At 40.2% G+C, this 12,620-nt stretch overlaps 1 protein-coding gene across 1 annotated transcript in view; it reads left to right on the top strand.

Annotated features, from left to right (window-relative positions):
* The first annotated feature begins 466 nt into the window (after positions 1–466).
* BUB1B (BUB1 mitotic checkpoint serine/threonine kinase B) overlaps positions 467–12,620 on the top strand; it is a 50,422-nt gene continuing 38,268 nt past the window's right edge. Inside the window, exons 1-4 of the mRNA XM_007081652.3 lie at positions 467–703; positions 3,272–3,418; positions 10,634–10,693; positions 11,120–11,264. Coding sequence (XP_007081714.2) covers positions 669–703; positions 3,272–3,418; positions 10,634–10,693; positions 11,120–11,264 — 387 coding nt within the window. The 5' untranslated portion in view covers positions 467–668. The remainder of the gene's footprint in view (positions 704–3,271; positions 3,419–10,633; positions 10,694–11,119; positions 11,265–12,620) is intronic.

The following is a 12,620-nucleotide window of genomic DNA, read 5'->3' as shown; positions in this document are numbered from 1 at the left end:
GTCAGAGAGAGTATGTGACTTTGCCTAAGGCTGCACACTTGGTACAATTTTTACAGAACTAGAGTTCAGCTTTTCTGAATTCAAAGGTTAGGCACGAAACAGCTGGGTCAGAGCTCCCTAAGCTGTGGACATATGAGCAACTTGAGTCGGACAGCAAGGGTGATCACAGCCTGGCCAGCCACCTAAGAAGAGTCCAGCCAAGTGCAAGCACTCAAAGATATCTCTCTGCTCAAAACATCAAAGAAATTCTGGTGCTTAAAGTGTCCCTCGCTCGGTTCAGAAACTGGCTTTAGAGCGCTCGCAGACGATTTATACCGCCACTACCTGCGCGGACTGAGCAGCCACAGACTCCCCGGAAACTACAACTCCCATTTTGCATGGCGACTGCGTGGACTAAACCCGGGCTAAACTACAAGCCCCAGAATTCCTTGGGAGAAAGACGCGAGTACGAAGGGACGGAGGGGCGTATTCACGTCGTCCGCGCGGGACCGTTAAATTTGAAACTTGGAGGGTTTGAGGTGGCTGCTTTGCGAAGGAGTCAAGGGCACGCTTTTGTCCTTCTTGTCTCTTCATTATCTCTAAGCGCAGGTTGCAGAAGGAAGCCCAGGCGTTCTGCGGCCCCGAGGAAAGGCTTGCGGCAGGACGAGGGCCTGAACCCGGAATGCAGGATGGCGGCGATGAAGAAGGAAGGGGGTGCTCTGAGGTAGGTACGCGAGAAGGGCTGCCGGGAGCTGGGCCTGCGAGACCCGAGGGTGCCTAGTCGGTGTCAGAGGCTCGGATCAAGAGCAGTCAAGGGGAACACGGTCGGGAGAAGAGCGGGCCCGACTGGAGCCTCCCTCCTGCTGGAGTCGCGAGGGGTGGATGTGAAGCCCCGGTAAAACCTCAGTGGGGTGAGGGCACGTGAGAACCCCGCTGCACCCAGCTTCAAAGCTAAGGTGGCTGTGCGACCCCAGTGGTACAAGGAACTTGGAATTTGTAGTGTGGTCTGTGTCTCTCAGCTCAGACGTTTGCTAGCTCTTTGACCTTGGACTTGTCTTAATATGGAAAATGCTGGTGAATTCAAAGTATCTGTGAAATTAACTGCCTCCAAATAAGTGCCCAACAAGTGGTAGGTGCTTCCATGTCAATGGCATGGTCAGAAATCTAAAAAGCCCTTCTTTGCATGCTTGCTGCTTTTCCTTATTTAAATATATATCAGTTCTTCCAGGTTGGAATTCTGTATGCGTTTTCGTTATGGGGTCCACAATACTTAGATAAATGCCATATGGAGGGTTCTTTAACTCATGCAACAAATACTTATTGACCACCTACTAAGCGCTAGTATGGCAAATAAGCAAAAAACACAAAAACCCCTGCCCTTGTGAAATTTAAGTTCTGAGGTGGGAGCAACAGACAATAACCAAGATCAATAAACTAAAAAGATAGGTGGTCAGTCCTAGAAGAACTAAAATGGTGGGGAGTAGGGGGGTTGGTGCAGTTGTAGATAGTTTTGAACAGGAGTCTCACTAAGAAAGTCTCATTTGGGTCAAGACTTGAAGGGAACTCAAGAGCTAGTCATGCGTGTATCTGGGGGGAAGTACAGAGATTTGGAGGGTGAGGGTTGGGGGAGGGAGCAGCACCTGGCAAGTGTAGCTGGAGCCAAGTGAGCCAGGAGAGTAAAAGGTGAAGGTGACGATGCAGGCATTCTAAGGACTTGGCTTTTACTCAGGTTTGAAAGTCACTGGAAGGTTTTGAGCAGAGGAAAGTCATGATCTGTTATGGATTTAAATAGGATTGTGGGCTACAGTGTTGAAAAGACTTAAGGCAGAAAAGGATGAAAGCAGGGAGACCAGTTAAGAGGTTATTGAAATAATCCAGGCAAGAGAAGATGGTAACTTGAGCCAGACTAGAGACAGTGGAGACGAGAGGTTGGTTCCTGGATCTGTTTTGAAGGTAGAGCCAACAGGATTTGCTCCCTGACTGGAGGTAGGGTGGTAGTGAGAGGGGTGTTAAGGGTGGCACTGAGATTTTTGGCTTGTGTAACTGGAAAAATGAAAGTGCCATTTATTTGAGATGAAGGAAGACTGTGGGAGGAGCAGGTCTGGGAAGAGACAAGAGCAGGAAGGGATGGATGCAGTCCCAGCTCAGTTTGGGACATTAGTTGAGATAGTTTAATTGCTATTTCACGATCAAGAGAAGAATTTCAGATGAACTCAGCAAACATTTATTCAGTGCTTACTGGCGTCAGATCCTATATTAGACCATGGGGATAGAAAACTAAATGATGTGCTGGGGTGCTTGGATGGCTCAGTCAATTAAGGGTCCAACCTCAGCTCAGGTCACAATCTCAGGTTCGTGAGTTTGAGCCCCACATCCAGCTTTCTGCTCTCAGCACAGAGCCTGCTTCAGATCGTCTGTCCCCCTCTCCCTCCCCTGCTTGCACTCTTTCTCTCTGTCTCAAAATAAATAAACAAACAAACAACAACAAATCAACAAAATGGCACAGCCCTTACATTTGTAGGAGTCACACAATATAGTTAAAAAGTTGTGAGTAGTTACAACCTAAATTATTAATCACTCAGAGTTTACTTTCTTTAGTTCTCATCTAGATTGAGGTCACACATAACTTTCACTTTATTTTGAGGATTAGTTCCTGTTTCTCAGTTTTAAACTCAGAGATGATGTCCCAGAGCCAGAAGTGGGCTTCTATCTGACAATTGCATAACTCTGAAGTTCAGAGCACATACCCCCTATGGTGATTGCCTTCAAAAAACTTGTGGGAATTTCCCCATCAACAGGCTTAACAGAATTGGAGTGGTGGGGACCAGTTGTGATCACTAAATTGTATCTTTGTCCCCTCTCTGGGAAATACGTATTCATTCCAGTTTCAGTTTTAAGCCATCAGTTGAAACATGGGGTGTTAGTTCAACAAACTATTTGCTAACTTTAAATGGGATGATGCATTAGTGGTAAGCATAGAACTGCTTTTTATCTACCTTGCCAAATTTATAATTTTTTCCCCTTCTTTTCTTCCTGGCTTAAACTTTACTCTTAGAACTGTCCACAGTATCCTAGTCACATTCTCTTTTCCGTTAGGCAATATTACAGCCATAAACTTGGAAACCAGGTCATAGAAAGGCTCAGAAGCTTAGGAGTATAAGAACACTACTAATGTGCCAGCCCACCGTATTCAGCTCAAAGATCATGAATAATCACTTATCTGAAAGCATTTATAATAATCTAGTGATAAAATAATGCGTTATTAGTATTGCTTTTGTTTCTGTCTTCACAGTGAAGCCATGTCTTTGGAGGGAGATGAGTGGGAGCTGAGTAAAGAAAATGTCCAACCCTTAAGGCAGGGGCGGATCATGTCTACGCTTCAGGGAGCATTGGCACAGCAAGAATCTGCCTGTAACACTACTCTTCAGCAACAGAAACGGTGTGTAGAACGGTTTGGGGTGAACCTGTCATCATTCATCCCTAACTGTGGTTAGTAATGTAGGTGTGGATCCATGCAGGTTGGCATAAGGAGTACTTTTCAAAGTTGATAGTGTGAGAATCTGTTCTCCACCTGCTTTTTCATCACACAACAGCTATCTAAAGATCTCCCTGAGTGCGATTACAAACAAGAGTATAGGATTTCATTTCATTATGTTATGGAGCAGCCAAACTTTTGTATCAATAGAAGTACATCTTGGGGCATCTGGGTGGCTCAGTTGGTTAAGCTTCTGACTCTTGGTTTTAGCTAAGGTCATGATCTCGAGGTTCATGAGATTGTGCCCCACTCACTTTGGGCTCTGTGCTGACAGTGTGGAGCCTGCTTGGGATTCTCTCTCTCCCTCCCTGTCTCTGTCTCTCCCCTGTTCTCTCTCTCTCTCAAAATAAACAAATTAACTTAAAAAAAAAAATACATCTTGAGGCACCTGGGTGGCTCAGTCGGTTAAGTGTCGACTCTTGGTTGCGGCTCAGGTCATGATCTCACAGTTCGTGAGTTTGAGTCCCGCATCGGGCTTCATGCTGATAGTGTGGAGCCTGCTTGGGATTCTCTATCTCCCTCTCTCTCTCTCTGCCTCTCCCCTGCTTGCTGTCTCTGTCTCTCTCAAAAAATAAATTAAAAAAGATTTTTTTTTAAATAAAATAAAATGATACATCTTATACAGGGGACAATGAGAAGCAAAGTAAAGCAAGTATCATATTACAGTATTTACCAAAAGTATCATGTCATTCTGGATCCCTAAATAGAATTAACTCTTTAATAATAACCAGTTAGAGAAATCGCTTCCTTGGATTTTGAGTACTCAGAGAGAGGGGATCTGCTATCTTGTATGTATACTCAATTTTTAACTTTCTAGGAAAGTATTTTTGAGAATGTGCCAAAAAAGAAATAGTGACCTCCAAAGAAAAATATAAACCTGAGAGAAATTAAATTTATACTAGAAAGTGTCTTATTGATGATTTAATAAACTCTGAAAAAAGAAAAGCCAAAAAATACTACAGTTGGACAGCACAGGGGCTAGGGGCACTGACTCCCCAAGCGGTAGAAAATCCATTTATAACTTTCAACTCCCCCAAAATTTATTAAAAGCCTACTGTTGGGGCATCTGGGTGGTTCAGTCGGTTAAGCCTCTGACTCTTGATTTTGGCTCAGGTCATGATCTCACTGTTGGTGGAATTGAGCCCCACATCAGGCTCTTCACTATCAGTGCAGAGCCTGCTTGGGATTCTCTCTCTCTCTCACTCTCTGCCCTTCCCCCTCCCCACCCCCAAAATAAATAAGTAAACTTAAAAATAAATAAATAAAAGCCTCCTGTTGACTGGAAGCTTTACTGATACATAACATAAACAGTTAACACTTATTTTGTATATGTATTATATACTATACTACAATAAAGTAAACTACAGAAAAGAATATGTTGTTAAGAAAATCAGAAAGAAGAGAAAATATATTTATAGAACTATATACTATTTAATTGGAAAACATCTCCATATAAATAAACCCACATAGTTCAAACCCATGTGGTTCAAGGGTCAACTGTACTGCATTATTCAAATGGACCTATAGAACTTACTTTCCTAAATAAGCTTTTTTCAAAAAAGTGAACTAAAATATCCTTTCCTACCTTGAATCTCTGACAAAAAAATTTCGCCATCATAGTCAAGTTATCATAAATTTGGGGTTATAATGTAATGAACGTCCTCGTTCATCTCTTTGGATCTTTACAAGTATCAAAAGATTGTGGTGTTGTATTGTTAACTCTTCTTCCTGGTTTCTGTGATACTGTACTAGTGTTTCCACTTCTCGAACCTTCCTTTTTTCTTATTGGCTTCTTATTGCATTTTATCTAAGTCTTTTGTTCATTGCCCTGTGTGTCCTTACATATTCACATTTTCCGGGATTGTTTAACAGCTATTTACATCTCTTATTTGCCTTCTAAATGTCTTTTTATCTACTCGTAACATATAATCACTAATGTATTAAATACTGAATCACTTCTCTTATAAATGATCTTCCTTCTTCTACTCCATTTTGGTTAATGGTACCAAAACTCACTTGAATGATCTTACTCATTGCCCTCTCATCCAAATTATATTTAGTCAGTTTCTCAGGTATGGGATTTTTTTTTCTTAAAGTATAACTTACATGCTGTGAATGCTCAGATTTTTAAGTGTACCATTTAATCAGTTTTGACATGCACTTCAACCCACAGAACATTATTACCTCTGAAAGTTCTCTCATGCCCATTCCCAATCAGTGTTCTTCCTCTCCCCCATGAAGAAACCAATGATCAGATTTCTGTCATCATAGATGATAGAATAAGCATCATTTGATGCTTATTCTAGAAGCTTATGTAAATGAGGTCATGCATTTCTTTCACTCAGCATGTTTTATTAGGCTTTTCCATGTTGCATGTATCAGATTGTTCCTTTTTATTACTGAGCAGTATTTCATTTGTTTATCCATTTATTAATTGATGGACATTCGATTCTTTACTGTTTTGTGCTTCATGAATAAAGCTATTGGGGACATTCTTGTACAAGGATTTTTGTGGACATAGATTTTCATTTCTCTTAGAACTGTTGGGGGATGCTTGGGTGGCTCAGTTGTTTAAGAGTCTGACTTTGGCTCAGGTCATGATCTCGCAGTTTGTGAGTTCGAGCCCCTCATCAGGCTTGCTACTGTCAGCACAGAGCCTGCTTCGGATCCTCTGTCCCTCTCCCCCCTGCCCCCCTGCCCCTTCTCTGCATGCAGCTCTCTCTCAAAAATAAACATTAAAGGGGCGCCTGGGTGGCTCAGTCAGTTAAGCAACTGACTTCAGCTCAGGTCATGATCTCACGGTTCGTGGGTTCGAGCCCCACATCGGGCTCTGTGCTGACAGCTCAGAGCCTGGAGCCTGCTTCAGATTCTGTCTCCCTTTCTCTCTGCCCCTCCCCCACTTGTGCTCTGTCTCTCTCTCTCTCTCTCTCTCTCTCTCTCTCTCAAAAATAAATAAAATGTAAAAAAAATTTAAAAAAAATAATAAATAAATAGACACTAAAAAAAAAAGAATAGAACTGAAACTGATGGGTCATACAAATATGTTTAACTTTTTGGGGCACCTGGGTTCCTCAGCTGGTTAAGCATTGGACTTCGGCTCAGGTCATGATCTGGAGGTTCATAGGTTTGAGCCCCACATCAGGCTCTGCGCTGACAGCATGGAGCCTGCTTGGGAGTCTCTCTCTCTCTGTCCCTCCCCCATATGCCTGCACTCTCACTCTCAAAAATAAGCTTAAAAAAATAAAATGAATGTATAACTTTTTAAGAAACTGGCAGTTTTCCAAAGAGATTATAACATCTTACACTTCTGTCAGCTATGTATGAGAGTTTGCCTTCTCCAAATCTACTTCAGTATTTTGGTGGTGCCAGTCTTTCATTTTAGCCATTTTGGTGGGTATGTAATAATATTATGGTTTTACTTGTGATTTCCCTGGTGATTAATGATGGTGAGCACTTTTTCTCATGGTTACTGGCCTTTTTTTTTTTTTTTTATTAATAGATCATAGATTTTACTCTTTTTTTCTTTCTTTCTAGAGAATGCATGCATGACTGGGGGAGAGGGGCAGAGGGAAAGAGAGAGAGATGCTTAAGCTCTACACTGAGCATGGAGCCTGACACAGGGGCTCTGTCCCACAACACTGGGATCCTGACCTGAATCAAAATTAAGAGTCTGATGCTCAACCAACTGAGCCACCCAGGCACCCAGTTATTGGCCTTTTAAATCTCTTTTGTGGTGTATTTGTTTAGACATTCTGCCCAGTTTTAAAATTGGATTGCAGGAGACCTTTACCTAGTCTGTGTACAAGACTTCTATCAAATAATGTGTTGCAAACATTTTCTTCCAGTTCATGGTTGCCTGTTTTCTCAGTGGTGTTTTTTGATGAGCAGACATTTTTCATTTTGATTAAGCTTAATGAATTACTGTTTTTCTTTTATGGTTAGTGCTTTTTTTGTGTCTTTAGATCTTTGCAAAGATCCAAAGTTGCAAAGATACTCTCCTGTGTTTTCTTCTAGTAGCTTTATTGTTTCACTTTTTATGTTTCAGTCTATGATTCATCTTAAATTTATCCTTGTGTACACTGTAAGACTGGAAAAGTTCTTTCTGCCCACCCCCCACCCCCCAGTATGGATTTCTAGTTGTTCTGCCTCCATTTGTTGAAGAGAGTTTTTTTCTTTTTCCCCACTGAACTGGTTTGGGGCCCTTGTGAAAAAGAAATCATTTGACTATGTGTGTGGATATTTCTGGACTGTATTCTCTTCCATTGATCCAATTGCTTATCCTTTCACCAATTACATATTACATATTGTCTTGATTAGCTTTATATAGTAAATCTTGACTTAGGGTAGAGTGAGTTCTCCACCTTTTGTTGTTCTTTTTTAAATTTGTTTTGGCTATTTTAGGTCCTTTGCTTTTCCAAACAAATTTTAAAATCTTGTCAGTTTTAAGAACAGAGCCTTGTGAGGTTTTGGTTGGATTGCATTGCATCTACAGAGAAATTTGGAGGGTTGGTGATATTTATCAGTAGTGTCTTAGATTTTATTTTTTCACCATTTTGGCAGGTAATCCCATCATCATGTCATACTTAAATCACCATATTAGTTTCATAATTGTAGTTCCTTATATAAATTCTTTTATTCCTAAAATGTTACTTAATTGATCTTTTTGAAGTCTTTACTTATCATATTTAAGATATTCTCCAATTTTTTTTTTTATGTTTATTTTTATTTTTGAGAAAGAGAGAGTGCGAGTGTGGGAGAGGCAGGGAGAGAGGGAGACACAGAATCCGAAGGAGGTTCCAGGCTTCGAGCTGTCAGCACAGAGCTGGACATGGAGCTTGAACCCACAAACCACAAGATCATGACCTGAACTGAGGTTAGATACTTAACTGACTGAGCCACCCAGGCACCCCAAGATATTCTCCAATTAAAGAGTCAGTAGTAGCTTGAGCAGATGGAACCCAAAGTCTTTATTTTTAATTTTTTTTTTTTTTTTTAAGGTAATCTGTATGCCTAACAAGGGGCTTGAACTCACAACCTTGAGATAAAGTGTTGCATGCTCTTTCAACTGAGCCAGCCAGGCACCCAAAGTCTTTAAATTTACATTTAAAGCATGCCCTTCTTACTTCTCCAGATATCTCCACCTATTCCCAATACTAACTGTCTTATAGCTCAATTTCCTCTTGATAAACTCTCCCACTTTTACAACTTTATTCAATGCTGATTTCTTGGAAAACTCCACTTTTCTTTGAAATTTTCTGGTTCCTTCAGAGTCCCACCTTCTGATGCTGCTTCTGTGATACCTCCTTTTGCTTCTCAAAGGCTTTACTTTCCATTCTTGGCAACTGTAATATACTATACCACTTTGTATTGTGGGTTAATTTTTCATTTGTATACTTTGTCTTTTATTTTTGATGTTTGTTTATTTTTATTTATTTATTTTTTTAATGTTTATTTATTTTTGAGAGACAGAGCGCAAGCTGGGGAGGGTCAGGGATAGAGGTAGGCACAGAATCCGAAGCAGGCTCCAGGCTCCACGCTGTCAGCAAAGAGCCCGACACGGGGCTCGAACTCACAAACCGTGAGATCATGACCTGAGCTGAAGTCAGAGGCTTAACCAGCTGAGCCACCCAGGCGCCCCAATGTTTGTTTATTTTTGAGAGAGAGAGAGAGCGAGTAGGGGAAGGGCAGAGAGAGAGAGGGAGACAGAGAATCCGAAGCAGGCTCCACGCCGCTAGTGCAAAGCCCAACGTGGACCCACGAACCTTGAGATCATGACCTGAGCCAGAGTCGGATGCTCAACCAACCGAGCCACCCAGTCGCCCCTATACTTTGTCTTTCTTATTGGAGTATAAATTCCTTTGTGTCAGGAACTATTTTGTAATTCTGACATAACCCTTTATACAGCTATTATTGATGAAACATTTATCTAAAGTGTGGTTTATTACCTAGTACTTCCCTCTGTTCTAACTGGTCAGTCTTAACTTAATCGTAGCCCTGCCTTTCCCAGCTCTTTACAAAGTAAAATTTTACGCTTTCTTTGAAGCACTCCCCAAAGTACATATTGGTATTATTCTTCTCTGACTGATGTTACCCATGGAATTTTACTTTAAAATTCTTACTTCTGTGTTTGTGTGTTTGTGTATGTTTAGTTCAATACTACTATATACATATAAAATAATAGCTCTCATTTATTGAGTACATTCTGTTTAAGCACTTTATACTAAGAGTAATCAACTTAATAAGATAGATAGTTGCTACAGTAGTCCTGCCTTTTCTGTGGTTGCACTTTCCTCAGTTTCACTTACTCACTATCAACTGCAGTCCAGAATCCGATGACCCTCCTTCTGACATATTGTCAGAAGTCAGTAGTAGTCTAATGCTACATTACGGTGCCTACATCATTACCCTCACTTCATCTCATGATGTTGGCATTTTATCATCTCACATCCTCACAAGAAGAAGATGAAAGATGAGCATAGTAACAATAAGGTATTTTGAGAGAGAAACCACATTCACATAACTCTTATTATAGTATATTGTTGTAATTGTTCTATTTTGTTATTGTTGTTGTTAATCCCTTACGATGCCTAATTTATAAATTGAACTTGTTCATAGGTATGTATGTACAGGAATGAAACAAAATATATATAGGTTTTGAAAGTATCCTGGATTTCAGGCATCCATTGGGTGTCTTGGAAAGTATCCCCCTACACAGAAAGGGGGGGTTTCTGTATTATTATCCCCATTTTACAGATGAAGAGACTGAAAATAGAATTTAAACAGCTTGTTTAATGTCACTCTGCTAGCGATGAGTGGAGCTGCATTTGAACCTGGGGAGTCTTGTTCCCGAGCTTTAAACTGCTGTGTAATTCTGTTTTTTGATATGTTGTCTTAGAATTTGTTTATTTAATTTCTACATGTTTTGTCCCTCCTGTTTTGTTATCTGGAAGAATCTTGATGATTTCTATTTTTCTTTCTATTTAACAAAGCCTCAAACTCCAGTGCAGTTATTTGAATTGATGTTAAATACTTAAAAAAATTAATAAAAATGGAGGTGTGACATATTTATTTGGCTGTCATCGCTATTGCTTATGGTAACATTTTCTGTTTAAATTTCAGGGCATTTGAATCTGAAATTCGATTTTACACTGGAAATGATCCTCTGGATGTTTGGGATAGGTGGGTCTTTTTTATTTAACAAGGGCAATAGAAACTTAACAAATGAGTCCTTATGACCATACTTCTCAAATTAGGGTATCCAGAAGTATGTCAGAGTACAAAGTGGTGTCTTGGGGACATGGAGAGACAGAATAACCATAGTGTTTCTTCTTGAGGTGTTCAGGACTGAAGAAATTTCAACTTTGTGGCAGGCAGCTGAGAGCTACACCCTTTTTATCCCCATCCTCTTTATTTCCCAGAGGTATATGTTAGCAATATTTGGTAAAGCTCGAGGGATATAGACTTAGGACATGACATTGAGGACCTGTAAATAAACATACTTCCAATATATTAGATATTTCTGCCTAAGAAAGTCAAGAATGGGTCTTGGTGCAAGAACAAAAGTACACATTAAACTTTAAAATTATTTTTTTCCTTTCCATTCAGGTATATTAATTGGACAGAGCAGAACTATCCTCAGGGGGGGAAAGAGAGTAATATGTCAACATTATTAGAAAGAGCTGTTGAAGCGCTGCAAGGAGAAAAACGATACTATAATGATCCTCGATTTCTTAGTCTCTGGCTCAAATTGGTAAGTCGTTCCTCAAGTGCCATCTGAGTTTAAAATATTAAACCAAGAGGGGCTCCTGGGTGGCTTAGTCGGTTAAGCAGCCTACTTCAGCTCAGGTCATGATCCCGCAGTTTGTGGGTTCGAGCCCCGCGTCAGGCTCTGTGCTGACAGCTTGGAGCCTGGAGCCTGCTTCAGATTCTGTGCCTCCCTCTCTCTCTCTGCCCCGCCCCCATTCACACTCTGTCTCTCTCTGTCTCTCAAAAATGAATAAATATTAAAAGAAATTTTAAAAAATAAAATATTAAACGAAGAGATTTTTTTCTAGAGCTGTCTGGTACACACCAGAAAATGGCAACACTCAAGCCATTTAATAGATACTAAACATTTAGTAAATACTCAATGTTTGTTAAATTGGCTCTATTTAAAGATAGATTTTAATGTAAGGGTTTTTTACCCCTTTAAAAGTGATCATAGGGCCATGCAACTGTGCTGGCGGGGAGGGTGTGTAGGAGCCAACACATGGCAGTAGCATGATTGTTTGGGAACAAGTTTTGGTAGGTGATTCTGGTATTCCTTTGTCTCCTTTTTGAGAATCATTACCATAAAAAGGTAAATGTTTTTTATGTAGTATATTGCTACATCCAAAAATATCTGCCTGACCACTTTGTACTGTCTCATTTGACATGTAGTTCTTTTATCTAGAAAATTTTTTTATGAAAACATCTTCAAATAAAATAATGATGTGGGTTTCCTAGGTATTTACTTCATTGATTTTATCCTAAAAGAGATTAGAATAAGTGATAAATATTTAGTCTAGAATGTTAGATAATAGATAACTAGATAATGGATAATTAGATACTTATAAAAATAAATTATTAAAAATAGGGAAAAATTAAAATAAATAAATAAATAAAAATAAAAATAAAAAAATAGGGGGCCACCTGGGTGGCTCAGTCAGTTGAGCATCTGGCTCTTGATTTTGGCTCAGTCATGATCTTGTGGTTTGTGGGTTCGAGCCCCACATGGGGCTCTGCATTGATAGCATGGGGCCTGCTTGGGATTCTCTCTCTCCCTGTCTCTCTGCCCCTCCTCTTCTTGTGCATGGACTCTCTCAAAATAAATAAATAAACTTAAATAAATAAAAATAAAAAATAGGCGTGGCTCAGTCAGTTGAGCATCTGACTCTTGATTTCAGCTCAGGTCATGATCCTAGGGTCATGGGAACGAGCCTCACGTCAGGCTTCATGCTGAGCATGAAGTCTTCTTAAGATTCTCTCTCTCTCTCTCTCTCTCTCTCTCTCTCTCTCTCTCCCTCTCCCCCTCTCTCTCTCTTTCTCTCTCACTGTTCCCCTCTCCCACTTGTGCATTCTCTCTACA

This window comes from Panthera tigris, chromosome B3 (assembly GCF_018350195.1).
Source record: "Panthera tigris isolate Pti1 chromosome B3, P.tigris_Pti1_mat1.1, whole genome shotgun sequence".
NCBI classification, from domain to species: domain Eukaryota; kingdom Metazoa; phylum Chordata; class Mammalia; order Carnivora; family Felidae; genus Panthera; species Panthera tigris.
This window is presented reverse-complemented; position numbering and strand designations above follow the sequence as displayed.